Raw genomic sequence first — 26,553 nt, 5'->3', positions numbered from 1 at the left:
TGGAGACTCGGGGTACGTACCTTTGAGCCCCGCCAAGTGACCTCGAGCTTCAATCGGGACCAGCTCTGGCTCAGATAAACTTTCCAATTGCATCCAGATTCACATGCCATACTTGGCCATTGCCTCTGCAGATTTCGTACCCACCAATCCCACAGCTCGAGCAACACAATTGTAGTGGCGAAGCATCTTGTCGCAGTCTTTCAAAGTAGTAGATACAACGACGTGATACCTCTTTGCTCTATTGATTGGGCTTTTCTCCCCCGAAAAGATCATGACAACCTCCATCCCACAGTCCCCCACCGACGACGACAACAAGTCCTTTGACCTGAACCTGCAGCACGGCCACAAGGATCTGGTGCAGGCGATTGCGTTCAACGCGTACGGCGACCGATGTGCGACGGGGTCAGTGGATGGCAAGATCCGCGTCTTCAACCGGCACAAGGATGCGACGTGGAGGCTGTGTGATTCGTGGAGCGCGCATGGAGGAGAAGTTTTAGAGGTTTGTTTGCTTGCTATACAGGCTATCCGGGAATCAATAACAAGAATCGGACAACTAACTGTATGCGTAGCTGCAATGGCTGCCGTCCACGATATACCCCAACCTCATAGCTTCTCTCGGCATCGAGGGCTGGTTCCGCCTCTGGGCTGAGAACCCTTCTGCTGCGCCTGGCCGCCGCTTCTGCGCTGCGCGGTCTGTCAATGGCCGACCAGCCTTTGACACTCGGTCGGCGCGGTCGCCATACCGGTCCTTTTCGATGAAGCACAACGAGGAGACGAGGCAGACGTACCTAGCTCTCCTCGCAACCGACGGGCGGCTGACGGTGTACGAAAACGACCAGCCCGAGAATCTAGCAGAGTACACATCCATTGACGAATTCACGATATGCCCCAAGCCGAGCCGCGGCGAAGAGGTGTCCTTCAAGGTGCGCTTCGACCCGAACCCGGAGCCCTGCTACACGGCGCTGAGGGCGGGCGTGCCCTCGGATGCGCTGGGGCTGGTGGTGGCGGGCATGAACTCGGTGAAAGTGTACCGCTCGAGGGAGATTGCGTCGGCGAGCTTCGGCGCCAACACGCTGCAAAAGGAATTCTACCTGGCCGTCGAGATTACGGGCCATAGGGGGCTGGTGCGGGACGTGGCGTGGGCGCCGGGCAACATCAGGGGCTACGACATGATTGCCACGGCGTGCCAGGACGGGTATGCCAGGGTTTTCCGCATCGACACGCCGTACTCGGATAACGACGGGCGGTCGTGGGCGGCGTCGCATCTGCTGAAGCCGGATGGGCGTGCGCAGCAGCATAGGGAGGCGTCGCCTACCACGACGACTTCTGCAAAGGAGGACAAGGAGAGCAATACGCCGGGGTCCAGCTCGAACCCCAACAACAATCATTACAACAACAACGGCGGAAACAATAACAACGGCAACGGCAGCAGCAGCAACGTGCCTCATCACCACCACCAGCCGTCGTCAACTCTCAGCGCCAGCCTCGCCAAGTCGAGCAACGTCGGCGAGCGCCAGTGGACAGGCCAGCCGGGGCAGATCCCGCACGTGGCGCAGGAAGTCTCGCGGCTGGACAGCCACCGGACGCCGGTGTGGCGCGTGGGCTTTGACGACGACGGGCAGATTCTGGGGAGCACGGGGGATGATGGGCGGTTGCTGTGTTATCGGCAGATGCCGGATGGGCTGTGGGCCAAGAGCAGTGAGTTGGTGATGATGAAGACGAGGATGGCGACGCCGTGAAATTTGGGAATGTGACGGGAATGTGCGTTTTTCGGTAATGGCGAGATTTTTATTTGGGGGAGTTTTTGGCGAGTAAGAAATAGATTATAGTTTAATACCATTAACGAGATTTTATGAGAGGGAGGTGGTTTCAGATAGCCTGATGGTTTTATCGGGGTATATAGTATGCTTATGATTTGAGAGCTGTTTTGCGTTTTGATACCCTCCATGTTCAGGGAGCAGAGTGTTAACGACTACGACTACCTAATTCAATGTCAACAATGAGACTACAAAATTAAGACGGATCCAAATACTACTTCATTACACAAGTCTTCACAAGTCAAGAACGTCAAATGATTATATCAAAATGTATAATATATTTATGATTTGAGAGTCTTCTCTTTTCCACTTCTGCAGTGTTTACTCTGTAAATAAAAACGCCCCTGATTTGTCCGGTCTCAATTTAATGTCTACCGGATCCCCTTTAAAATATTTCATTTCCCTTTCAAACGCCAATTCATGATAAATTTTTTCCATCAAGAGTTTGGTAGTGACTGTTATCGAAAAAGTAACCCAGCTGTAGTATATGCAGGGTAATGCAGGTAGAAAAGGAAACTAGTAGAAATTTCCCCTACCCCTCACCGCTTTGTATATAAAACTCCAAGTGGACTTTTCAACTCTAATCCTTGATAAAACTCTGTTTGCATTTTCCCTTCATCTCATGCGTCCACTAATTTAAGCAGCGTCGGCGCTGGCCACGGGCTGAACAACCTTGGTGACCTGGGAACCGGCACGCACGATGCGCTGGCCGGCAGAGTCATTGACATAGGTAACGTCCTTGTTCTCAAACTGGGCGCGCTTCCAGATCTCGACTTCGCAGCCACCGCGGAGGACGCCGACTCGCATGGTGGAGAGCAGGTTGTGGGCGGCGTTGGAGTGGAGGTAGACACCGCCGTTGAAGATGGCCGTGGCGTCCTTGCCGATGGCGGAGGAGATGAGGGCCTTGCCACCGGGGTGGTCCTTGATGAAGTCGGTAACGTCGTGGATGACACCGGCAATGGCAACGAGGGCCTTGCCGTTCTTGGACTGAGAGACAAAGTCGTCCCAGTCGACGACGGGGAGCTGCTCGAGGGGAGTGCCCCAGTCGAGGGTGGAACGCTTCTGGTCGAGCTTCTTCTGGAGCTGCTGGACACGGCCCTTTTCAATCTCGTTGGAGCGGAACTGCTTCAGGTCGTAGGCGAGGCCGGTGAACTTCCACAGGGCAATCATCCACTTTGTGGGGTCGTACTGCCACCACTCAATGGCGTTTCGGTAGTCTGAGGGGAACTCGTGGTGGAAGTTGTGGTAGCCCTCACCGAGAGTGACGAGAGCGGTGACGATGTGGTCACGGGGTGAGTTGCGGTCATCAAAGGGCTGGTCGCCGAGCCAGTGGGCGAGGGAGTTTACGCAAAAGGTGGCCTGCTGGACGAAGCAGATGCGGAGGATGCCGGCGTAGACGAAGCCGCCGAGGAAGTCGTTGAACATGAGGCCGCAGAAGAGGGTGGGGAAGACGAGGCCCATGAAGATGACGCACTTGAGGTAGTTGCGGTGCTGCCAGACAACGATGCTGTCCTCGTTGAGGTCGGTGATGTCAGTGCGGCCAATTCGCTTGGGGTTCTGCTTCATGACCATCCAGCCGATGTGGGAGTACAGGAGGCCCTTGCGGACGGAGTAGGGGTCCTTGTCGGTGTCGGTGTATCGGTGGTGAGAGCGGTGGCCTCTTGACCACCAGCGGATGGAGCCTTCGACGGCGCCAGCACCGACAGCGGCAAGGTAGATTCTGAGGGGGAGAGTGGCCTTGTATGAGGAGTGAGCCCAGAGACGGTGGTAGCCTTGTATGAGTAAGTAAGTGAATTCCTTGATAGTCAAATGAGCCTTCCGACTTACCAGCTGTGATTCCTAGACCAGTGTTGAAGTAGTAGATGACGGAGAAGATGGCCGTGGCCAGCTTGAGAGGCACCCAGTAGGCGGAGACGAAGCCCAGCAGGGGGATGAAGACGATGAAGGTGGTGTTGAGCCAGTTGACGTGCTTGTACCAGTTCCCCCAGGTCATGGGCGTCTCTGAGATGTGCACCTTTTTGAGGTCGTATTTGCCGCTGGCGCGCAGAGGCACGTAGTCGGTGGTGCCATCAGGGAAGGCCGACGCCTGGGCCTTTGAGGCCGCGGCGGAAGATTCTGACATTTTTGTTGCTGCTCTGATATTGAACAAGTCTTATCAAGGCTGGACACAGAAGGAAAAGAGAAGAGGAAGAGATGTCGAGAATGAGAGCGAAAAAAAGGTGTTATAAAAAGAAACCAAGTCCCGGGGGAGGGAGAGGGACAGGGGGATGAGATGGAGAGGGAGGGGTGAGAAGAGTGAAAAGAAGTGAGGAGCTCTTTTCGTGTTGTGTTGTGTTGTGGAGGGTGTGTGAGATGGGGAGCTCTCTGTCTCTTATATCAAGATGCCCTTGAGGGGGGGGCGTTTGATCAACAGGGCCTGTGGAAAGCTGAGAATCAGGGCAGGCCAGGCCAGGCTCGGGGCCAGAGCGCTGGGGTTTCCCGAATAGGGCGGCCCAGCGGATCAGCAAGAAGAATCTAGCAGGTCTAGCGAAGGCGAAAATGGTGAAAAAATTGCAGCAGGACAAGATACACCTGTGCAGCGTGCGGCGTCGGCCATGGCCGTTGTCACTGCCACGGCGACTTTTGCCTTTGTGGAGATGGTTGATTGAAAACAGCAAAAGCGAGAAATGGGCTGGGAACACGCATCCGTGGATCCGCCAGGGAATGTCGCAGCGCGGTAGTTGAGTGGTGGGGGGGTACTCGATGGCGGTGGGCGCATGGCGCATGGATGGGGGTACCGGGGCCGATGGGAGTACCTGGGGCGGTACTTTGGGCTGGTTTTGTTGGATCGCTGGGGCAGGCGGCGAGACGTGAGGGCGTGTAAGTGAGCGACGATTCGAGGCGAGGCCAGTTGGGACTGCGAAATCAGCTGATGGACGGCGATGGTGATGTTTCTCTGCAATTGGAATTCCCCAACGTTGAAGCGCATAGCATCATTCACTTCTCGTCCAGCTGCCAGAATCAGCAGATGCCGCTTCAATCGCCTGACAGCTCCCCAATCTCTCGCCCTCATCTCTCAATCTTTATCAAAACTCTACACCCACCCCCTCCCCCGGCGCAGCGGTACCTCGAAAGCTGGTCTGCCGCAAGTGGCTAAACGTGCTTGACGTGGTACCCTTTTTTAGCGCAATCGCTGCCACCAGGTTGAGCCAATCACGCTCCAGCGGCACAAGCGCTCAACCTTTTTTTCTCCGTCCTTTCCCCAACAACTTTTTTTCTTGCTCTTCTTTTTCGCAGTCCCCGCAGCCGAGGCAGTCCCCGCAGCGAAACAAGCTCTCGTTCAGGTTAGCGCTGAAGACATATCTTTTTATCTGCAAGGTTGCCAAATGGGCGAATGGGAGGCAGGGGAATGAAACGACATGCTACAAGTACAGCTTCACTCTCTTGTTGCTGTGCCCTGGACAGCGGCTATTCCTGCTGGGGAGGCACTTGTTGCGAATTACGCGTGGCGCTCGTCACGGTTATCAGAGCACGGAGTACAAGCCTCGGATGCTTCATGCTTGACGGCTCTCATGTGAACGAAGAGCTTTTGCTGACGACAGCGTGCGAGCCAACTTGAATTGTATGAAACCCATCTGCCCAATAAGAATGATGTTATTCTGTGTAGATGTGACACCCTGGCAAAATCCGGAGGTGGATACGCGACGTAGTATATGTTCTTGGCTCGAAAAACTAGTACTGCTGTATGTTGAGCGATGACACGATGGACAACAATCAGGTAGTTTTTGGCTGATGAATAACCACCTCATTGTGCTCCAGAAAGTAAGTAATGGCAGCAAAATCATGTGAGAGATTCTATAAACCGTTGGCTAGATTGTAGTCGTGATGGAGGCCAAGACAGCAAGCTGTTGGACAGTTTTTGTTTTATACAGCAGCAAGAAATATGTAGAGTTGATAAGTTTCAAGAGTAATGTTGGTAATGCAGTTAATAATTTTGTTCTTGTTATTTCCAGTACCAAGATATACTTGAAAAGAGAAAAGCAAGTCTCCAAGACTCTAAAAATGTACATCTACCTGCAGCAGCAGCAGGACCGACTACCTCAGCTCTTGCTTCTTCTTTCCATCTTCCACATTCTCCCTTTTCCTACCAAAGACTACTAGTAAATACCGTAGCTGTTACAATGTTGATCTCTGCTTTGGACAAGTACTGCTTACATCACATTGCTCGTACAAATGGCATCGGATACAGCTAATAGGACATCATCATCATGGCACAACTTGCCCGTCGCGGCCCGGCGGGCGATCCTCAATGCATTGCTTCAGACCGACGGTGGCCTGGCCGCCTATGCCGCAGTGTCCCGGGAATGGCAGGCCATCATCGAGCCGCACAACTTTTCCCATCTCCAACTGACGATGCCACGTATCGAACAGCTTGACCTCATGACCTTTCGCACCCAGAGACACGTGCGATACATCTGGCTCTGCTTGGAGCTCGAAGAATACGGGCTACAGGAATCTAGGGTGCAAGGAATGAGCATCGCCGACAGCCACGCCATCGGGAGAGCGTTGCACGAGGTGGTGGATACTCTGAGCTCATGGAGCAACAGGTCCAGCTTAGTGCTCGACATCAGCGTCCACTCGCCCAGTGATTCGGCGTATTGGTTCAAGTACCTGACTTTTGAGCCCGATCACCCGTTCAACCAGAGAGAGCGCGACTACAGTGAGCTTCTGGAGCTGTCTATGCCGGCTACAGCCGACGACGACAGCGACTACAGCGATGACAGCGACTACAGCGACGACAGTGACTACATCAGTGACGACAGTGACGACAGCGACTACAGCCAGCGCCAAGGGAGTGACAATGAGATTTTCATTACTGACCGCGCAGTCGGTAAAGTGTTCGATCCAATCCAGGTAAAAGGACCATTTGATACAATAAAGGAAGAGAACGAATGGTGGCTGGGCATGCCCCTGGCTCCGGCAGTGACGGCGGTGCTTCTTCGCCAGCAGACTCGAAGGCGATGGTCACCAAGAACGCTACTGCTGCTGTTGTCACGGTTTCCCAGACTGCGAGAAATCCACTACGAGCCCTGGAGAGAGTGGCGGGATGATGCGCAAAAGACGACAGACGGTAGTAAGTGAACAAGGGGCTACATTTCGTTGATGGTTCCATACGATACCACCAAGGGGGCTGACCCGTCGTTGTTCTTACTCTACAGACTACAAAACGTTCTTTCAACTCGTTGCCCCTTCGCGTTTGAGAAAACTCGTCATCTTCGAGAACTTCCATCAGCGGTATCCGTTCTACTTCGAGGGCTGCGACGCCTCCCGAAGCCCAAACTAGGACGTCGCCCGGGCCATCGCCAGCTGCCTCAAGCTCGAGCAGATCTCCGCGTCCTTCATTATAGACGCTAAACATTTCTTCGAGGCCCGCGGCCGTGGCTCGGAGTGGGCGTCTTTGAAAACGCTCGTCCTCACTTCGCAGCTGCTCGAGCCCCTCGGCGCTCAGCCCAAGATCACCACCATGTTAGTCCGAGCAGCCCGCGCGGCCTTGAGTATGCCCAAACTTGAACTCATGGAGATTTGGAATGGACAGCGAGGGGTGGCGGCCGTCTTTCGATACCAGACGTCACGGTACAAGGCGAGCAGCGCGGGGAAACAGCGACCTACCGTGATGACCTGGAGAGGGACATGGATGTTTAAACTCGAGGTTCCTTTGATCCAGGCTTGGGAGCATGTCACATACAAGCTTCATGGCAACGTATTGCTGGTCAAGAGAGAGCCGTTGAGTGGCAGATTGATCCAGTCTCATGCAGACGCAATTCACCGTTTGGAGCTAGCGGAATTGGTAATTCGGCCTGTTTCGCAGCGGCAGATTCGAGCTGAGCACATGGCTGGAGAAGATGTGTTTTTGGTTCTTCCGAGTTGATTGGCTGTTTATACTGCTCTTGTCGCTTTTGTCAGCCCTTATTTAGTATTCATTGATTCTTTTCTTCTTCTCTACTCTATAGGGCATCTTTTTGTTTTTCACAGCTGCCAACATTATCTTCTTCCCTCCTCTTTTGGTACCTTTACGGCCCTGATTGAGCAGCCGCACTGTCTCTGATCCACCTGGACTTTGTTGCGGCGCAGCTTTAGGAGTACAAGCTTTTTTTTTTTGTTCTTTCTTCTTATCATCGGGGTGTTCGGGATGTTTTGACAAGCGATGGAATGAATGCTGCAAATGTGACGCCATTTCTCGGCGCTCAACCGGAGTTTTTTAGATGGGTAGCTTAATGGCTCTTCTTTATTCACTTGTCTACATTCGTTTAATCACAATGTTAGTATACAGCATCAATCTACATTCATGTGCCGATACTCACTCTGGTATCATTTCAAACATGCGCCACCGCTTCAACATGTCATTCTGCTGTAATCAATAGTCCCCAAGAGTATAACCAAAGCCACACCTATAAACGACATTTCTCTTATCGTACCAATGGTTTCAGTTTATGCTTAATCTATTTATCTCTGTCTCTTTTCACATGTTTCTGTCTCTCTCCACTAAGATCATCCCCCCATCGATAGACAGCCACAACTTCGTCTCGCTTATTCACATCCATCCCTTGATAGGCTATCCATTTTCTTTCCCCCATATTCATTTCGGATAACTAGAGCCAAAAAAAAAAAAAAAAAGCCAGTTGAGATCCCGGCTCATCCATCCGTTCCCATCCCAACTTGAACTTGACCCACCCCCAACTCCCCAAAAACAAATACGTATATACATGCTTGTATGGTTCATTCGTTAATTCTCTCCGATGCCTCGGTTCACATGCTCATCTTGTCAAAAAAAGAGTTTATTCGCCCTCAATGCCCAATTACTCAAGTTTCATTCATCCCATCCATTCCATGAGCACGTTTTTTTTTGTAACCCTCCGAAATTCAATCACTAGATACACACCCCCCTTCCCAACAGAAAAGTTTGAAAAAGGATCGAAAACGGCCAGCCTTTGGTTCGAGTTACACGGGACTAGGCTTAGTAGCCACACTGCACACGAGCAGCCTCACCCGGTTTCTAGTGCTTCTTCTAGAATATTTCCATAATAGGCAATTTCTGAACGTATGGGTCTATTGCAAGTATTTGTAGAAGCCTCAATATGAACAGCATCTTGATACTTAATCCCTATTCACAGCATCCTCAATATGAACAACATCTTAATATTCAATTTGTTCTACTTGATTGCCAACTAGTCATATCTCATACTCGTTAGTCCGGCGCTATGCTATCTTGCTGGCCCAGGTCATTTCCAAATGTCGTGATATCCATAAATATTCATAATCCAAAATCGTAAAAAGGAAAAAAGAAGCCAGGTCAGTTGCCTGCGCAGTTATATCTACTTTACACAAGGGAATCGCAAGAAAGCAAAAATATCAACAACGTTTTGAATGAGATCAAAAAAAGAGAGGCAGTGATGAGAAGATGCGAGAAAGAAAAAAAGGAAAAAAAAGTAAAGTAAAGCAGTAAAGACAAACAAAGAGCAGGCTATCGCTGTATGCCAATGAAATCTGTGTGTATATGTGTGTGTGTCTGGTTGTTCATGTCTGCGCATCTGTCGTAATCATGAGCGGTGTTGCCGCTTCGGGTCGTGTCATTAATTGAAACTCATCATCGATGAGTCCCTTCTCCTGCAACAAGTCTCCTTCAAGCTCCAGGTGAGCTGCTCCAATCCCCGTCAGTGACACGGGAATAGTTCCGTGTCTGGGATACGTGAATCCGCCGGTTGGTTCGGTTTGGCCCAAAGTCTCCTCGCTTGGCGGGATCCAGCGTTCACTCGTGCTGCCTGCATTAAGAAGCTGCCCGGCCCTCTGCGCGCTGCTGGCATTGTAGCTTTGCCGGGGATCGGGCGATTTGAAGCCCGGCGAACGTGAGGCGATGTAGTCAGGCTCCGACTCGGTTTCTGGTGTCGTCACCCGAAGTGCTTCCCCATCGTCCACCCTAGAGCTCATGGTCGCGTCTGTTGAAATGGGTGTATCGGCTGCATCAGTCTGCTGGCGGGTTGCGTGAGACGAAGGCGACCTGGGTGAGGCTTTTCTGAGCCGCTTAACTTTGATATTGGCTGTGTTTTTCGAAAGCTTGAGTCTCGGGCTTAGCCGAGGCGCTTCGATGTTGACATCCGGGATAATGGTCGCTTCTTGAGCTTCAAAGTCGATATCAATAGCAGAGTCTTGCCTGCCAGCGTCTTCTTCCCCGTCTTCTTCCCCGTCAAGTTTTCTCTCAAACACATCATCCTGTGACTCAATGCTCCTTGGCCGAGCTACTGCGCTGACAGGTGACTCGGTTACAATCACAGCGGGGATTGTATGGGCAAAGTAGTTCTCTTCATCCGCGTCCTTTGGTTCCAGCGTGGCGTCTGCGTCTTCAAACACATCATTAGCGGCTGACCCTCCCCAGCTGGATTCGGGTGCCATGGGAACGGATAGTCCACGGTCGGGCCTGTCAGCTGCATCATCAGTGGCTGTAAAATATTCTGTGCTTTCATAGGTACTGAGCTGGTTCAGGGGCCGTGAGCGTCGATCGCTAATATTGAGAAACCTCTCAGCCGACGGCGTCGGAGTTGGCTGTCGCCGCACGTCATATTCACTGTCCGGAATCACAAAGCTGTCCCCGCTGTCGCTGTAAGAGGGAGCAATGTTCCTGTTTGCCGCCCAGGCGGATTTGTATGCCACCTCACCGCCGCCCATATCGCTAGGTAGTGGGCTCGGCGGTGACCTGCCCCGGCTTGTATAGTACTGATCATAAGGAAGAGGCCCGCTATGCAGATATGTCGAGCTTGGATAGACCAGTTCCTCGTCAAGGTCTACCGTCCTCATTGCGGAGTGGGACTCGACGTCGTAGCCATCGGAAAGGTACTCGTTGTTGACGGCGCCAGTATCCACGCGCACAGGATCGTGATCCGAGCGCAGTGCGTCACTGTGCTCATCGTCCGGGACAGCTCGCGGAAACATTCGCAGCAGTGACGAGGCCTGCAGCCTCATTCGCGGGTCATCGCTGAGGCAAATTTCCGTCATTTGTCGATACCAATCTGGTACGTTAATCTCTGGTCCCAGGATGAGCGGCCGACCCTGAGTCTCGGGCTCATCCTCAAGCATTGCAAGCCCCCAGAGCACCATGCCGAGCTGATATAGATCCGACTTGACCCCGATATACATGGATAGTCTCTGGTTAGACTCGATGAGGGCCGTCGCCTCCGGAGGCTCCCACCCCACGGGACAGCCTCGCCGATTGATGTCGATGATTTTGGCATCGCCAGCGTCGTCGATGACGATATTAGACAAGGTGAAATCTCCTTGGACAAATCCGGATTCGTGGACATCAGCCAGTCCCTGGACGATTTGTCTTGCCCACTTCTCCCTTGTATTCCAAGGGAGACCAATGTGGTTTTCCTTGCAATTCTCAAAGATGATGTCGATCAAGGCGCCCTGGCCAGCAAAGCTGATGAGAAGGCCCTTGACCTGCTCATCATCATCGTCGACTACCACTCCGTAAAAGTCAATAACGTGCTTTGAGAAGCGCAGGCCGCTCAAAGCATTGACCTCGTAGAGGAATTCTTCGACGGTATCGGGGCTGGGAATCTCCTTCTTGATCAGCATTTTGCCCATCACGCTGACTTTGTAAACAAAGCCAGACATGTGGGAGTCAAAAACAATGTCTCGCTCTTTGACTCTTTTACACCCTAGGTGCCGAATCTGGCTAACGGTGGGGTAGTGAATGATTTCCTTGAGGAGATTTTTGTTAGTCTGCCATGGAAAACGGCCATGCGTCCCAATAGAGATGACACGGGGGTAGTAGTCACTTACATTACCGTCTTCGACTACGTGAACATGTAGTCTTCCGTCGGTAGTTTCGAGCTTTAGGTTTGTCACTGTGTCGTAAAATTGGATATCCTGTAGACTGTCGCGGATAGCCTCGTATATCTTGGTGCTCTTATCCCTCTGATATTTGGTGCGGCTGAGATCCCACTCTAGAGAATTCTCTGGCGCATCACGATAATCCAAAGAGACGGTGACGCGGCGCCAAATATGTTCTTCCTCACGATATGTCACAAAGAACTTTTCTCGTTTTGAACGGTCTCTAAAGTGCATGCTCAGATTGAGAATCCACTCCCGCTCTAACTTGTCGAGAATCATTGCTTCGTACTGCGACGTGGTCATGGAGCAAGTATCAGCAACAGATGCCGCGTCCTGAGTGGCGTACTCGTCATCGGCATCGTCAGCCTCATTGCCGTCAATGTCTGAATCATCATCCGTTTCGGCATGCGGAATATCGGACGACGCATCCGCCGCCTCGAACTCGGCGAGGTCGAGGGGAAGTGACTGTGCATAGTTTGAAGTAGTTTCGTGGAGAAGCTCGCCAAAGAAGCTCGGCGCACTGGAGTGAGGGTCGACGTGGGTTTTGGAGACTCGCCCGCTGGGTTTGCGTGGATAGTGAGCCCGCCTGTCGACGGACGCCGCCCTTCGCTCCTCTGCCGAAGGCTCTACAGGAGCCAGATGTTTTCTATCTTCCGACAGCTGGCGCTTGAATGTCTGGGTTCGGGGCAAGCCAGGCACGACTCGTTTTGACATGCGCTTGATCAGGCCGGGGCTGGAGACGGGTTCGGGAGCAAGTCGCTGGTCGGCGGAGACGGACGAGGCCGAGGACTTTGTGCTTCTTGTGCTTGCTGAGCGGGCCAGGAGCTTGCGCAAAAAGCCCTGCTTGACGGGTAACGGCGACTGCGGCTGCGACTGAGGCTGAAGAAGCGACGGCGACGTGCATGGACGGCCATCTGGAAGAGACATGCTGGGCAACCGGCTGGATTCCGCTGTGATACAAGGTACTTGTCGATGTGCGGTGTGCGGCTGCGAGCATCAAGTATCCACTATACGAGCAGGCAGTACCTAACAAACGATGCGCGACGGGACCGTAGATGGTCAGATTCTGTCGCGCTTTAAGTGTATGTATTTTTAACCAGTGAGATGTCAGAAAACGGCCTTGATATCGAGCGATGACAGCCAGTCGTGAGGCTGAAGCAGCGACAAGGAGGGGTGCTTGAGCTTTTATGGAAGCTAAGCAGGCAGGCCGTTGCTATATATGCCGATTCACCGAACAAGCAGCTTCGCCGGGGAGCGGCAGGGCGGCGAGCTGCTGGAGAAGAGAAGCCTGTACGAGCTCGAATAGATCACGGGGGGAGCTGCCCGGGGGTTTTTTTTTTTTGACTGCGTATGAGTCAAGAGCAGGAGGCGGATTGTCTGTGATGGGCGCGGAGGACGCACGCAGGGGGACGACAAGGCGGCCGGTGAGTGGATGGCGAACAGCAGGCAGACGAAGAGACGAGGCCGGGCTCTGTGAGTGGCTGGCCAGCCCAGTTGCGTGTCCAGTAAGAACGGCGGCGTGGCGGACGATGCGCGGTGAGAGCAGGTGAGGCGAGGCGAGGCCAGGACGAGGGGCAAGGCCGGAGGGATGGACGGACGGCGGTTCTTTGCTGTGTAAAAGAGCCGCTTCGAGGGGCGAGGCAAAATGTGGGCGACGAGGCACAAATAAAAGGCTGCGGCTCCCCACGATGGAGAAGGGGGAAATAAGAAGATGGAAAGAGAAGAAGGGAAAAAAGGAGGCAAAGCTCGCGGCAAGGGGAGGTAGAAGAAGGTGGAGCGGCCTGAGAGACACGGAGGAGGTTGGCGAGAGCGACGAAAAGAGTCGAAGCCGGGTTGATCTGGAGATGAACGACGACGAGACAAGATATCCGGAGTGCTGGACAGGACCTGGACAGGACATGTACAGGCAGAGGTAGGCAGTACCAGCAGGTACATGCAGATTGAACCCTGGAAAATGGGACGCGGGCTATTTCTGGGGTCGTGACCAGCCTTGTGCCACCCCATCGTGGGCACCCGTCGTTCCCAGCAGGAGGAGCAGCGTACCCAGCCGTACTCGGTACAAGAACCCAGGCTCCCGGTCTGGTGCAAAAGGCCTACCTGGTGCTCGCCTGTCGGTACGTGGGATGGAATCCCAGCAGCTCCAGACAGACAGACAGACAGACAGACAGACAGACCTGTATCTGTCCCTGTATCTGTACCTGTATCCAATGGGTACCCAAGGCACTACATGCACTTCTCGATCCCAAGCATCCAGAAGCAGCCTCCAGGGCCTGGGCCTGACAGCCACCAGACATGCTGCAGTAGCAGCATCAACCACGCTGTAAGCCCAAGGCACGGAATAGGCACCGCACAGAGATTGAACACCCAAGTCCACGTTTAGCGGCTAGGCTTGCCGCTGGAGTCGTGCCCGAAAGCCCGCCATCGTCGCCTGCCGCTAGCGGGCTGCGGTAGCGGTTGCTGCTCCATCGCACCAAGACGGCAAGCTGCTTGGACTAGACTAGCGCCGCCGCCCTTGCTAGCTGCTGTCTTAGCGCTGTCAACTTTGCAGCCGGACTGCGGGTTGGGCGCCGCTGGACCCCTCCTTTTGCTTCTGGCTACAGCATTCGCCCGCTGGCCGGAAATCCAGGGTGCGCCGGCTGCCCTCCAGTGGACCTCGGGCTGCCAATCGTCGCTGCAATGGGCGGCCACAGCGCTGGATGGCACCCTCCCGCCGCTCCAAACGGGCAATGGGCGGTGGCATGACGCGCCAACAGCAGGGCCGCAGCCACTGTCACAGCGGGGCCTGCACCTGTGATGGGCTGTTTTCGCGTTCCTCGCATGTGGCAGAAGCCACTGAATCCATCGATAGTCTTTGGGTCAATCATCATTCAATGATGCTCAACTCCAACTGCAGTCGCTAACCTTGCGTCGACACTCTCGGCCGCCAATCCTGCCAGCAATCTGTACCCAACCCGCGCATCCCATCTCACAGCTCACAGCTCCCAGGGCCAGGGCCGCAGTCAATGTCAATCCGGACCGTAAACAAAGGCGTTGCCCCATCGACCGCGCTGCTCATCTGCTCATCTGCTCGCCTTGGTGACCGCCAATTCGACAGACGACCTGGTCCAGCTCCGCCCGCTTACTCTTTTTGTCGGAGCCCTCTTGGTACTGGCGGAGAGCAGAGCCGTGATGGGAAGCGACCGAAGCTGCTGCGATTGCCATGGCAACGGCGCCTTACCGGTGGTAGGTCTCATACCGAGCACCCCGTGCCAGACCAGCATTGCCACCATGCGAGTCGAGTCGAGTCGAGTACTCAGGACCTGCTCGCCAGCATGCGATCAGCAACAGTGCCATCATGGGCTCCTAGCTTGCCTGCCAGGTTGCCTGTTTTGCTGGCGTCGTCGCACCGACAGCTTGGACGTCGGGCCAGCCACGAACCGGGTGGTGGCAGTTGGGCAGCGAACTAGGCCTCGGAGAAGCTGACGAGAATACGAGTCTAGCAGCGCTGGGTTCGCTGTCATTGTACTATTGCAAGCAGGTAGGCAATGCTAGTGGTGGTAGTTCTGACACAGGCTCCAGTCCGCAGGGTCCAGGTCGCTGCCAGCAAGCTGCGTAGATCGGACTATGCCGCATCGTACATGGACGCTTAATCAATCGCTTCGGTACTCGGACGGCCAATCTGCCAGGGCAGCTGGTACATGCTGGTACTTGTGCTGTTATTGAGCAGAACCATCGCTTTCAGGCCATGCATCTTTAGCATCTTACTGACCTACCCAGTCACATCACTGTTTTGACCTAGTAGCCATCCGCCAGGACTCGGCCTTTCCGGAATCCTTGGGGAGATAATTTCAAGACAGCTCGACTTGGACTTGGGCTACGGGCCATCACAAGGTTGGGCCAGATTCGAGTCAGGTATCCATCATACAATGGTCGCTACCACGAAGCTGGCGCGATGAGTCCGTTCGCGAATCGAGTGGGTTGATGGCCAGAGCCCAACAGGCCAAGCAAACAGCGACATGACCAACACGATATCTACATGTACTCTTGAATGCTATACTGTACGTTGTTGATGCCGAGCAAGATGTGGTATAGTATACTCCTGGGTACCGGCTTGGTATTACGATGACAACTTGCCAAGCATGTACAAATTACGAAAAGGCTACCATGGCCCAACGGGAAAATTGCAAATGGCAAATTGCTGCCCCTATCTCTCATCCCTACTGGTCTTGCGGAATGCATCCGCAGACTCATATGTCAGCCCCCCCAAGCCCGGGCCCCCGTTCCGAGATGATCTGGCCTGCGTACGCACGTCATGCTGGCAGCAGCTCTTTACTGCGCCTGGACCATTACGGAGAACTCGTGGGAGACGGACGGGTTATCCAGTAGGACCATCACGATGCTCAGTGGCGTTCCTTGTTTTCCTGCTTGTCCAGCAGCCGCGAATCTCAACATCATCGCCTCGCCGACTGCTGGTGCGCAGATAAAGGCGCATGCTCTGGACCTCCAATTGACTTGTCGGCCTGGTGTGGGGTCGGGCATGACTGCATTGCTAGCCGGGCCAACTGGACAGCAGATGAGGCTGCCATCGCTAGACTTCAAGTTGCTTGTACATGCGCCCATCGCGATGCCGCCAGTCACACCGACAGCTCGCAACAATCGCCTCCCAAGCGTGCCCTCCCGCATGCAGCTCGCGGGATGCACATGCCTCGTCCGTCTGCTCGCCTTTCTCGCATCAACTTGGTCGCCTTACTCGTAGATGGAGTCATGGTTTAGTACAAGTAGCTTTGGGCACAGCCGCGGGGTTGTTGGGCTGAGCATCAACCAGATCAGCAACGCCCGAGTGATGCATCACTTTACGCACGTTCCCCTTGCATGTCATGCTTCAAACGTCTTTTTTCTCCTGACAAGAGACTCTAGCGGTAAACAAGACCGAACAGTTGAGGCCGTGATGCTGATACTGCCAGATGCCAGGAACCACTACAGTACATACATTGGAAATGCACTGAATGGTCACGAGCGTCCACAGCTCCATCTGATAGGCTCTACTTCTTTTCTGCTTCCAAGACGCCCAATCAATTCTAGCTAGGCCCGTCCCGCACCACCGTCCCGCAACGCCAGATCGGAGCTTTCAATTCCAACCCCACGCGCGCCGTTTCAGATGGGACGGGACAGCATAAAGATGGCCGCCCACAACGGCCTGGCCTGGCCTGGCCTGGCTCGCGAAAAAAAAAAAAGCTGTGTGGCGCTGGCCGCGAAACCGCAAGGCATAAACGCAGAAGAAAAGAAAAAAAAGACTGGATTTTTGCACAAGGCAGAGTTTGTTGCAACTGGAGTTGTCCGTAAAGGTGCTGCCACATCAGCTCGCGCTGTATGTATTTATTTCATTCGGATAGTAGACACTGAAAGTCATGACCTTTTACCGCCACGCTGCGAAGGACCAAAACAACAGTCTTTCTCTAATCTTGTCAAATAGAAATCATCTCTGCCAAATTCCAAGGTGATGTCAGCTTACATTACCGCCAAGGCCTTGGCCGAACAACATGATGAACTCTCCTCCACTACACCACGTCATGTCACATAGGGATTTACAGCCAGGATATAGAACACATGGCTCGGCTTCAAAACTAGATACAGCATTTTTTGGGTTTTGATTCATTGTGCTAATGCGTCAATATAACTATATATACCATAAACTTTCCATCCCTTTGCCTTTGCTTCTATGAATTGGAGATTTTTACCGCGTCTAAGCGCCCCGAAAATATTCTACATATTCCTCTTTCGCCCCATCTGCCCTCGCCGACTTGAGTGTGATCTAATATACATGTTGTGCCAAATTCCCCTCTTTCTTTTTTGTCTTTTTTTTTTTGTTTCTCTTTTCCCCCCTAACAAGATTAAACAAAAAAAGAAGAAAAAGAAAAAAGAAACCATGGCTAAGTTGGTTTTTCGTGTTTTTTTTTTTTTTAACAAAATGAATAGGAAGTGTAATCTGTCCGCCAAATGATTCTTCTCCAGTCCTTGCTCTGCTCGAAAATCAAACAAGGACAGGTTGGGGGAGGAAAGAAAAATCTCGGCTTGTGCTCCTCCCGTATCATCATATGGCAATGTGTGCCTGCGTTGTGTTGTTGTAGATTCAGAAGTCGTGGATGATAAAAAAAATATGTCCAGAGAGAGAAATCGACTTTTTCAATACTCTTCTCCCTCTCTGCAAAGGGAGGTGCCAACTCTGTGCTCTCATATGCTTTCCAAGATGTGCCATGTCAGTGTGTGTTTAATCATCGTCCTCCTTGCTTTCAGAATCGTCCTTCTTCTTCTGCTCAGCCTTCCACTCGCAAATCTTGCAAGTATTGGCCTTTTGGCGGTCCAGGTTGGGGAAAACCAGGTCAAAGACTTCAGAGTACCAGCTTACAGCATGGCCTTCAATGCCTTCTTTGATGGTCTATATAAGAGTCGTTAGCACAAGTTTAAAGAAAATAAAGCTGGCCTAAGAAAAAGAAAAAGAAAACATACCTGAGGAAGTTCCAGCCAGTCTGACATGTTGTCCTTGGGAAAGATGATAGTCTTGCATCCTGCTCTCCTGGCCGCCACAGTCTTCTCCCGCAGTCCGCCAATGCGGAGGACCTTGCCGGTCAGCGTAATCTCACCAGTCATTGCCACGGTGGGGTTGACCGGCTCGTCCAGCGCCAGAGATAGCAGCGAAGTGGTCATGGTGATACCGGCAGAGGGCCCATCCTTGGACACAGCACCATCGGGGACGTGAAGGTGCATCTTGGCCTTGTCGAAGAAGTGGTTTTCGGGGAACTGGTTGACCACGAATGACTTGGCGAATGAGTAGGCGATTGTAGTGGACTCCTTCATAACGTTCTTAAGGTTGCCCGTGATTTCCAGACCGGGTCGTGAGCTTGGTCGGAGGGGCGCTTGAAGGATAGACTCGATGTACATGGCAGCGCCGCCCATCTGTGTCCAGGCCAGGCCCATGGAGACACCAGGCGGGCTCACATCGTACAAGCGGTCAGATGTGAAGATTGGGGGTCCAATGTAGTCAGTCAGGTTGTCCTTTCCGATGCTAACATGGACACTGTCTGGGACTTGTAACGCTTTTCGTGGCTTTTCTGTAGTCTCGTTCTCGCCAGCCTCGGTAGCGGCCTTCTTCTCATTGCCCTCAGCTTCCGCAGCAGACTCCTTGGCCTTCTCCGCAGCGGCCTTGCCTTCGTCTGTCAGAGCCTCTTCTTCGGGGAGGACTTCCTCCCCAAGCTCTTGGACAATTTTCAGTGCTGATTTGCGATAGACCTTTTCAATCTGCTTCTTCAAGTTTCGGACACCTGATTCTCGGCAGTAGGACTTGATGAGCTCCTCGATGGCCTCGTCGGTGAGCTGGACATCAGCGTCTTTCAGACCGGCTGCTTCCTTGGCAGCTGGCCCGAGATATCGGTTGGCGATGGCCTTCTTCTCATCCGCGACATATCCGGACAGAGTGATGAGCTCCATACGATCCAGGAGAGGTCTGGGGATGGTGTCCGTCATATTGGCAGTGCAGACAAACAGGACCTTTGACAGATCGACGGGGACATCCATGTAGTGATCCAGGAAAGAGCTGTTCTGTTCCGGATCCAGAAGCTCTAGCAGGGCCGATGAGGGGTCGCCCTGGTAGCCCCGGCCAATCTTGTCAATCTCATCAATCAGAATGAGGGGGTTCTCAGTCTGGCACTTCTTCAAAGCCTGGATGATTCTACCGGGAAGAGCACCGACATATGTTCTTCGGTGACCCTTGATTTCTGCAACATCAGTAAGACCCCCAACACTGAAGCGGTAGTACTCTCGGTTAAGAGCTCTGGCAATGGACTTTCCGATACTCGTCTTTCCGACACCAGGTGGGCCGACAAAGCAAAGAATCTTGCCCTCGACCGAGCCACGCAGCTTACCCACAGCGATAAACTCCAAGATTCGATCCTTGACATCTTGCAAACCGTAGTGGTCCTCGTCGAGGACTTTGACGGCGTTGGGGATACCAAAGTTCTCTGGGCTTCTCTGACCCCAGGGGATCTGAGTGAGCCAGTCCAGGTAGTTCCTCGTGACGTTGAACTCCGAGGCGGCCGTCTCCAAGTGGGCCAACTTGTTAATCTCCTCGTCAAAGACTTTGCGGACAGGATCAGGCATGGCAAGCTTGGCGGCCTTTTCCTTAAACTTCTCCACAAGCTTGTCCTTGCCGTCTGATTCCAAGCCGAGCTCACGACGGATGCCCTTCATCTGCTCCATGAGCCAATATTCCCGCTGGCGCTTGCTGATCTTACTCTCAACATCCTTGGTAATCTTGGACTGTAGCTGGGCGTTCATGAGTTCCTTCTTGAGCACGATCAAGGCCTTTTGCATTCTCTCTTCGATATTCATGCAGCCCAAGACTTCTTGCAGCTCATTCTGCTCTCCGGAAGAGACGGCAGCGGCAAAGTCAGCCAGCTTAGCAGGTTCTGAGGTGACGTTTCCGGTAGATTGGCTCATTGAAAAGGTGGAGATCTGGTCTCGGAAGAGGTTGTTCATGGTAGCGACCTCTTTGAAGACATTGACAATTTCGTTTGTCACGGCGCGAATAACAGGGCTCTTGGGGTCATAAGGCTCGTCTACCAAGTTCTCAACATTGACCAGGCTGACGGGGTATCTCTTAAGGAACGACGTAGGCTCGTACTTCTCCGCCACCTGTTCCGGCTTCTTCTCCACGGCGCTCTCCTCGAAGCTTGTTACCACGTCGCCCTTCTTCTCCTGGTTCTCCTCCTCGGCTGTCTTTTGCGGTATCGGCTCGGGCTCCGTCTCTGACTTGGAATCAGCCTTGTCCGCCTCTTGAGTTCCGGGTGGAACCAGACTGGACAGCTTGATTCTTCGGTGCGGATACAGGATTGCTGTCAGGGCGCCCTCCTGGCCGTGGATGGGGAAGGCACTGGTGATTTGGGCAAAGACACCAACGTCGTGCACATCATTCACATTCCGAATAATGTCCTCGTCCTCGTTCTCATCCTTGAAGAGGAAAGCTCCTACATAGGGCTGGCCACGCTTAATAGACTCGGTAATTGCAGTCGCGACATTGGGATCCTTAATCGTAATGGCTTTGTAGAAGCCTGGGAAGAGCGGCCGCCGGGCAATGGGAATCGCCAGGACTTGCGGGTACACCTCTGGAATGACGGGCTTCGACAGCGCCCTCTCAGCAGCTCTGCGACCTCGCTTTCCGCCCTCGCCGCCCTCACCGCCAGAACCCTCGTTGCCTGCGCCGGATCCAGCACCAGCAGCACTTCCTGCCGCATCGCTAGGCTTCCCATCTTGTGATGCTCCGCCCTCGTTCTTGGCGGCTGATGCTACCGATTCCGGGTCGGCGGCGGTGGCCTTTGAATCCTCCTTGGCGTTATTCTCAAGCTTGGACTTTGCATCTTCTGATTCCTTTGTAGGCTCAGCGGCAGAGTTGAAGAAGCTTTCCTTGTCCTTGTTGTCCTTTTCTTTGCCGAGTCTCGTGGTTGTGGAGAAGGATGATGCTCCCGTCAGCCGGGGTCGCAGGCCGGGATAGCGACGGCCGGCGATGTGAGTGGCCCGCAGAGCCGAGCTGAAGGCCCATGCCCGGGGTATGGAATCGGACAGCGCCCGGTTTGATTGTGAAGCCGCCGAGCGTTCGAGTATCAGGCGCCCAGAGGCTCGGGATCGGGGCAGCATGGCGGAGGGTTGGTTCGAGCTGATCGGCTAGTCGGAGTTCGGAGTTTGCTATTAGAAATACAAGACGATGAAGGGAGGGGATACAAGGAGAAGAATCATTCGGTTATTCTTCCTCTTCTTCTTCGTCCTTTGTTTCAGTAGCAATTCATGCGCATTGCCCGAGTATCCTGTGGCGGAGGGCGGGTGACTGAGTAATCCAAGATGGAGCAACAGGTGGTTGAGCTTGGACTACCGCAGTTAATAATACACGAGAGCTCTAGGCGGCATCCTGGCTACGACATGGCCGAAAATTCGAGGGGCCTAGTACCTTCCATCGGCTGAACTGCGGGGGCCTGAGTGCTGCTTCAGTGCTGCGGAATCCGGAGTAATCGCTCGGAATTGGCGGGGTAGCTGTAGTTGTGATGAGACGAAAATGGAAGATATCATCTGAGAGCATCAATTGGGTATATAGTTGTCGATTATGTTTACATGTCTATTGCTATCTGGCTGCTGTGCGCTGGAGACTTTGGCGTTGAACTGAAGCTCGTGAGACCTGTAGCCGGCGAGTGTCTGGCTTGATAACGGCACCTGTTACCGGCTGCGGGGCAGAGCGAGTCCACTATTGGCAGTGACTTAATAATCCATATAAATCCGCATCTCGACATTATTAATCCCCATGGTTGACCGAGAGTTGACTACCCGGTATAAATCCCTCTAGTTTTTTTATGACAGTTGCTGTAATGAGTATTCCTTGTGCCGTAAATTATCGTCTTGTTGTTAGAAGCTTGAATAATGACAATCGAGTACCGGGTAACTACTAGCTTTTATAACCATCTACCCATTTGGCAACACCAAGAAAACAGACGAGATGTCGTCCTCATTAGAACCAGTAAAATCTTGGAAATATTCACACGAGCACCACTTGTGTTTAACTATTTATTCCGATTATACACTCCAATGCCACAGAGACTCTTTCATATATGCTCATCATTTCATGCGTGTCATCTTTTGCTACTATTCATACATGTCCATCTCATCCCGTCTCTAGTGTACAAAGAAAGAATGTTCTATGCCAAGTTTATCAATTCAACATTGTCGTGTGATACACCCATAACCCCATATGTCTGATTGTCCGCGCTGCCCTCCAAATGGCGCAGAGATATCCAAGCCGCTGCTGGCCTATGCCCTTCCCCTTACTCGTCTCCTTCACCACCGTCATCCTTTGCAGGCGACTGATGAGTCGTCCTCTCCGCCCTACCCGCATGCCTCCGCACACCCCGGACTCGCCTCTTCAACTCGCTCGACACGGCCCGCAGCGGGTTTCTCATTCGTCGTCTCAGTCGTTTGGTCTCCTGCACCCGAAGCTGTCTCTCCAGCGCCTTCTTCATGCCCTTCAGCTCCATATGCGAAAATGGTCTCAACATGTCCATGGCGCTCTTCTTTAGGCTTGCCTTTCGGTTACCGTCCAATGCTCCCGAAACATGTTCAAAGTCAGTATTCGTAAAGGCGTAGTGCAGGCGGGGGGAATTGTCTCTCAATCTCTCTCAGCTTGGCGGAGACACTAGCTGACCAGGCGGCCAACTTGCGCAGCTTCAGCCACTGCTGTTGTAAGCTGAGGACAGCCGCATTGGACGCCTGGAGCACGCGCGTGTTTCTCATATTGCGGCGTTCCTGGAGACTTCTTTTGCCGGGACTCCATCCACGCCAGCGCGGCATCAGCATGGTCTCGCACCAGCGCATGGCAGGCTCCCACTGGCCCATCTCGGCAAGATAGCGAATTACAAGATTCCAGTTGCTCCGAGTCAACTTGAACCCAGCCGATGTAACCTGTTGAACGACTTCAAGCAGCTCCTTTCCGCTGTTCTCTTCCCTAAGCGTCTTGGCCAAGATCGTTACTGGTCTGGAGACATCGTATTCGTGGATGGGATAGATGCCTGTTGCTTGGCGGTGCCGCGCTCGAGCGAGGACTCTCTTCCAAGTCTGGTTCCACATATCATGTACCTGGCGGAACTTCCTGTCTTTGAAGTAGCCCAGCATGAGTGCGGAAATCACTTCCGGAGGGAACGGCTCGCTTCCTCTATGCTTGGGGAACATTCCGCTATACAAGCTGATGGCCTCTTCAGCTGTCGTAAAGTCTCGTAGTTCGACCAAGAGTTTGATGGCGCGGCCAATGCTCTTGGTTTGTTTCTTCAAGTGTCTAATATCGCTCGGAAGTGTTGAGACAGCATGGGCCTCTCTACCTCTGGCATTGTGGATAAACAGAGAGCGTAAATGAGCGACGAATTCTTTCCCGAGCTGCCGCGTTCGGGTAGAGGACGGCTTCTTCTTGAAAGAGGCTTCAGCGAGGGCTACCTTGGCATTAAAGTTCATTGACTGGCCAGCCTTGAGAAGATGCGAAGCCAGAATCTCGACCAGTCCAAGGTCGCCAATACGAACAGCGCCAGCCATGACAACGGCAAAATGTTCTGGACCAACTGGAAACAGCTTCTCCTTGTAGGCAGTCCGCAAGAGGCGGTAGGCAGGCTGCACTTGGTCCACTCTTACAAGAGCCTGAAGGAGAAATTCATGAGTCTGATGGTCCCATGCGAGGTCAAACGACTTCATGGCCTGAAGCAGCTCGTAGCACTTGCTAAGCCTACCTTGCATGCCGTTGAAATGAATCAGCTGGTTCCAGATGGCAGTGCTTGTCGCGTTTCGTTCCGCCAGCTCCATGGATATCCTTTCCGCCTCCATCAATCGATCGTTGCGACAGTACGCCATGACCAGGGCCATTGCCATCTCCTTCGATACGGGAACTCGGCTTTTTTGAGATTGGTTGAAGAAGCCAAGAGTGGCTTCCAGGTCACCCTTCTTGGCAGACATGGCCATTATATGAGCATACGTGAAGGAATCTGGTCGATACATCTTGCAGATCTCGCTGAAGCAGGCCACCGCTCGATTGTAGTCTTGCGCTCGCATATAGCACTTCAGCAAGGTATTCCAAATATCAAGGTCAGGCTTGACTCCGTGGTGGTCTGTCATGAGTCGAAGCTCTTCTTCCGCTTTGGTGACGTCGCCAATCTGCGCATAAGCGTTCATGGTACTCCTAAAGGCCCTGGGTTTCTTCAACACGCGGGGATATTTGCTCACATACCGCCCCCATAGTTGTTGAACGGCTTGGACATCTCCCACTCCAGCGTAGTACTTGAGAAACTTTTCATACCCCCATTGGTCCAAGTCTCCCCAGGCACGATGCCAGTCTTTGTAAATTTCCTCCAGTGTAGCAGTCCCATATGGGTAGTGCAATTCAAACATATGCTGCAGCAAAGCGATGGGTGGGTGAGCGCCTGGAAGCTTGCGGTATGTTCTATATAACTCGGATAACCAAGTGAGGTTAGATCTCAATTCAGATTTGCCATGCCAGCAGTTCAGCACGCGAAGCAAATAATCTTTGTATAATTGGTGGTCGTTAAAAATGTTCAAAATAGCAGTCGCTTGCCTTGGTTGACAGGGTTGCGCCAGTGCTAGCTCTGCCATTTTTCGCCTTAAAGCATCGAGGCCCAGCCTTGTCGTCTCATAGATCTTGATGGGGCGAACCGCCTTTGCACCGTCAGACGAGAGATAATTCTCAAAAGAGAAGAAGAGCTTGTCGAGGCCGGGCAAGCGTTCGAGTCGTTCTAAGCGAATGGCTTCAGGCTGGCCAGCTGGTTCAAACTTGAGGCGAGATGCGTAGAATTCCAGCCATACGCCTATAAGCATGGACCATTTTTCGTTGGCAATGGTATCGGCCAGAATGTACTCGAGGCCCCCGACTAGACCTTTCAGCTCCAGGCCAACCTTTAGCCTACCGATCGCATGCTCCAGGTCACCAGATCGCATGAAAGCCAGGACTCCAGCGGCCAAGAGGTCGTCGTCCCAGTCAGCAATATCAATCTGGCGAAATAGTGAGATGGCCCTCCCGATTTCGACTATTCCGCGCGATTTTGAGAGATACAAGACCATGGCGCGGCGGAAGTCCAATTGATGATGCCCATCTAATCTGCAGTACAAGTCCCAAACGTCGTGATAGCGCTCCTCGCTTTGATGTGAGAGCACATCTTCCAGGAGCGCTGCATTCGACTGCAGCCGAGATACATGGCGTGAGCCCAAGGAGGCTGAAGGTTGCGAAGCTTCGCCCAAGGAGGCGGGCCTCGAGCGGGTGTTATATTGATGTGAGTCTCTCGCCACAAATGACGCTCCATCGTCTCGCTGATATACTCGGTTCCCCACCGAAGAAAGAGCTTCTATTCCTGGCGGGGCCGAGGTATCAGTCGAGCCATGCTCAGCAGTGGCCGTAGACGAGGTGAAATGCCTTCGTCTGGCACCACCGCCCGCATGGCTGGAATCTTGAGGTCGCGGTAGGCCCGGATACAATCGCCGCAGGAGAGAATATGTAGCGCTCGGATATAGAAAGTCCAATAGAAAAACCGACGCAACCAGTCCAGTCTGTAGCGGGCGGTTGGCATTTTCGGACTGCTCCTGCTCGGCGGTCCGACCTATCGCCGGCCAGATACTGGAGAGCTCAATGGCGGACGCTCCATGCTGCCAGAAGCCTGTATGGAGCTGGCGACAGCGTTTCGTCGAGCGGCTCGGCTTCGGAATAATACGCTGGATGTTGCATGATTCCAGACTCGCCGCCGCCGTTCTTTCGAGCATTGGTCCTAGCAGGGAGACCCGAGTCGCAGACTTCCTGCTAGTAAGCAATATAGAGTAAGGAGAGGGTCAAATTGGCATGCCTCGGGCGGCAGCCAGGTCGTGGACGTTGCGTCTCGAGCAATGGAGGAGCTGGATGCGGGCCCGCGGGCGTGGTGCTGGCCAATCGTCTCTGGAATGATGGTGAGGTGGATTGTATTTCTGCAGAAGACATAGCCCGCAATGGCATTCAGCGTGTTTGCCTGGAGCTTCTGCAGGCCGAGGCAGAGATGCGTGGGAAAGGGGCCGTTGTTAAGGCAGCGCCAGCTTCATCTTTGCACTTTTAACGATGGTCTGATCAAAAAAGATACCAAAGGTCCGGGTGGGGCTCCGGAGCGGTAGTACGATATTTTTTTGCGCTGCAGTGCCCGCTATGGCCAGCTGCGGTCAGCTGTGCCCGGCTGTGGCGATAACAGATAAGAATCTACAAGGCCCACCTAAACTTTTATGATCTGACAGCTGCATTGAACCCCCGAGCAGCACGACTTGCACGAGTACTCGAAACCGCTAGCTC

General features: G+C 53.2%; 11 protein-coding genes across 11 annotated transcripts; 4 read left to right on the top strand and 7 right to left on the bottom strand.

Annotated features, from left to right (window-relative positions):
* The first annotated feature begins 2 nt into the window (after window positions 1-2).
* TrAtP1_001451 (uncharacterized protein) lies at window positions 3-2,048 on the top strand. The gene is made up of 2 exons (XM_066110999.1): window positions 3-499; window positions 570-2,048. The coding sequence occupies exons 1-2, from the start codon at window positions 272-274 to the stop codon at window positions 1,737-1,739; spliced, it is 1,398 nt and encodes a 465-aa protein (XP_065967072.1). The 5' UTR covers window positions 3-271; the 3' UTR covers window positions 1,740-2,048.
* TrAtP1_001450 (uncharacterized protein) lies at window positions 2,026-4,145 on the bottom strand. The gene is made up of 2 exons (XM_014086049.2): window positions 3,645-4,145; window positions 2,026-3,589 (listed from the first exon to the last, which is right to left on the bottom strand). Exons 1-2 carry the CDS (start codon window positions 3,937-3,939, stop codon window positions 2,454-2,456), a joined length of 1,431 nt encoding a protein of 476 aa, XP_013941524.1. The 5' UTR covers window positions 3,940-4,145; the 3' UTR covers window positions 2,026-2,453.
* On the bottom strand, window positions 4,146-4,969 carry TrAtP1_001449 (uncharacterized protein). Its single transcript, XM_066110998.1, has one exon. It carries the CDS (start codon window positions 4,867-4,869, stop codon window positions 4,318-4,320), a length of 552 nt encoding a protein of 183 aa, XP_065967071.1. The 5' UTR covers window positions 4,870-4,969; the 3' UTR covers window positions 4,146-4,317.
* A 1,060-nt stretch (window positions 4,970-6,029) lies between these two features.
* On the top strand, window positions 6,030-6,938 carry TrAtP1_001448 (uncharacterized protein; the record flags this gene model as incomplete). Its single annotated transcript, XM_066110997.1, has 1 exon — window positions 6,030-6,938. The coding sequence occupies one exon, from the start codon at window positions 6,030-6,032 to the stop codon at window positions 6,936-6,938; it is 909 nt and encodes a 302-aa protein (XP_065967070.1).
* Window positions 6,939-7,320: 382 nt separating this feature from the next.
* On the top strand, window positions 7,321-7,725 carry TrAtP1_001447 (uncharacterized protein; the record flags this gene model as incomplete). The annotated part of the gene is made up of 1 exon (XM_014086050.2): window positions 7,321-7,725. One exon carries the CDS (start codon window positions 7,321-7,323, stop codon window positions 7,723-7,725), a length of 405 nt encoding a protein of 134 aa, XP_013941525.2.
* A 1,646-nt stretch (window positions 7,726-9,371) lies between these two features.
* On the bottom strand, window positions 9,372-12,611 carry TrAtP1_001446 (uncharacterized protein; the record flags this gene model as incomplete). Its single annotated transcript, XM_014086051.2, has 2 exons — window positions 9,372-11,552; window positions 11,634-12,611. 2 exons carry the CDS (start codon window positions 12,609-12,611, stop codon window positions 9,372-9,374), a joined length of 3,159 nt encoding a protein of 1,052 aa, XP_013941526.2.
* Window positions 12,612-12,897: 286 nt separating this feature from the next.
* On the bottom strand, window positions 12,898-13,584 carry TrAtP1_001445 (uncharacterized protein; the record flags this gene model as incomplete). Its single annotated transcript, XM_066110996.1, has 1 exon — window positions 12,898-13,584. One exon carries the CDS (start codon window positions 13,582-13,584, stop codon window positions 12,898-12,900), a length of 687 nt encoding a protein of 228 aa, XP_065967069.1.
* A 3,237-nt stretch (window positions 13,585-16,821) lies between these two features.
* Window positions 16,822-17,244, top strand: TrAtP1_001444 (uncharacterized protein; the record flags this gene model as incomplete). The annotated part of the gene is made up of 2 exons (XM_066110995.1): window positions 16,822-17,031; window positions 17,137-17,244. The coding sequence occupies 2 exons, from the start codon at window positions 16,822-16,824 to the stop codon at window positions 17,242-17,244; spliced, it is 318 nt and encodes a 105-aa protein (XP_065967068.1).
* Window positions 17,245-17,295: 51 nt separating this feature from the next.
* Window positions 17,296-21,773, bottom strand: TrAtP1_001443 (uncharacterized protein). The gene is made up of 2 exons (XM_014086053.2): window positions 18,171-21,773; window positions 17,296-18,099 (listed from the first exon to the last, which is right to left on the bottom strand). The coding sequence occupies exons 1-2, from the start codon at window positions 21,348-21,350 to the stop codon at window positions 17,932-17,934; spliced, it is 3,348 nt and encodes a 1,115-aa protein (XP_013941528.2). The 5' UTR covers window positions 21,351-21,773; the 3' UTR covers window positions 17,296-17,931.
* Window positions 21,774-22,522: 749 nt separating this feature from the next.
* Window positions 22,523-22,759, bottom strand: TrAtP1_001442 (uncharacterized protein; the record flags this gene model as incomplete). The annotated part of the gene is made up of 1 exon (XM_066110994.1): window positions 22,523-22,759. The coding sequence occupies one exon, from the start codon at window positions 22,757-22,759 to the stop codon at window positions 22,523-22,525; it is 237 nt and encodes a 78-aa protein (XP_065967067.1).
* Window positions 22,760-22,820: 61 nt separating this feature from the next.
* On the bottom strand, window positions 22,821-26,003 carry TrAtP1_001441 (uncharacterized protein; the record flags this gene model as incomplete). The annotated part of the gene is made up of 1 exon (XM_066110993.1): window positions 22,821-26,003. One exon carries the CDS (start codon window positions 26,001-26,003, stop codon window positions 22,821-22,823), a length of 3,183 nt encoding a protein of 1,060 aa, XP_065967066.1.
* Window positions 26,004-26,553: the final 550 nt, after the last annotated feature.

The sequence above is a fragment of the Trichoderma atroviride genome, chromosome 1 (genome assembly GCF_020647795.1).
Source record: "Trichoderma atroviride chromosome 1, complete sequence".
In the NCBI taxonomy this organism is placed as follows: Eukaryota; Fungi; Ascomycota; class Sordariomycetes; order Hypocreales; family Hypocreaceae; genus Trichoderma; species Trichoderma atroviride.
This window is presented reverse-complemented; position numbering and strand designations above follow the sequence as displayed.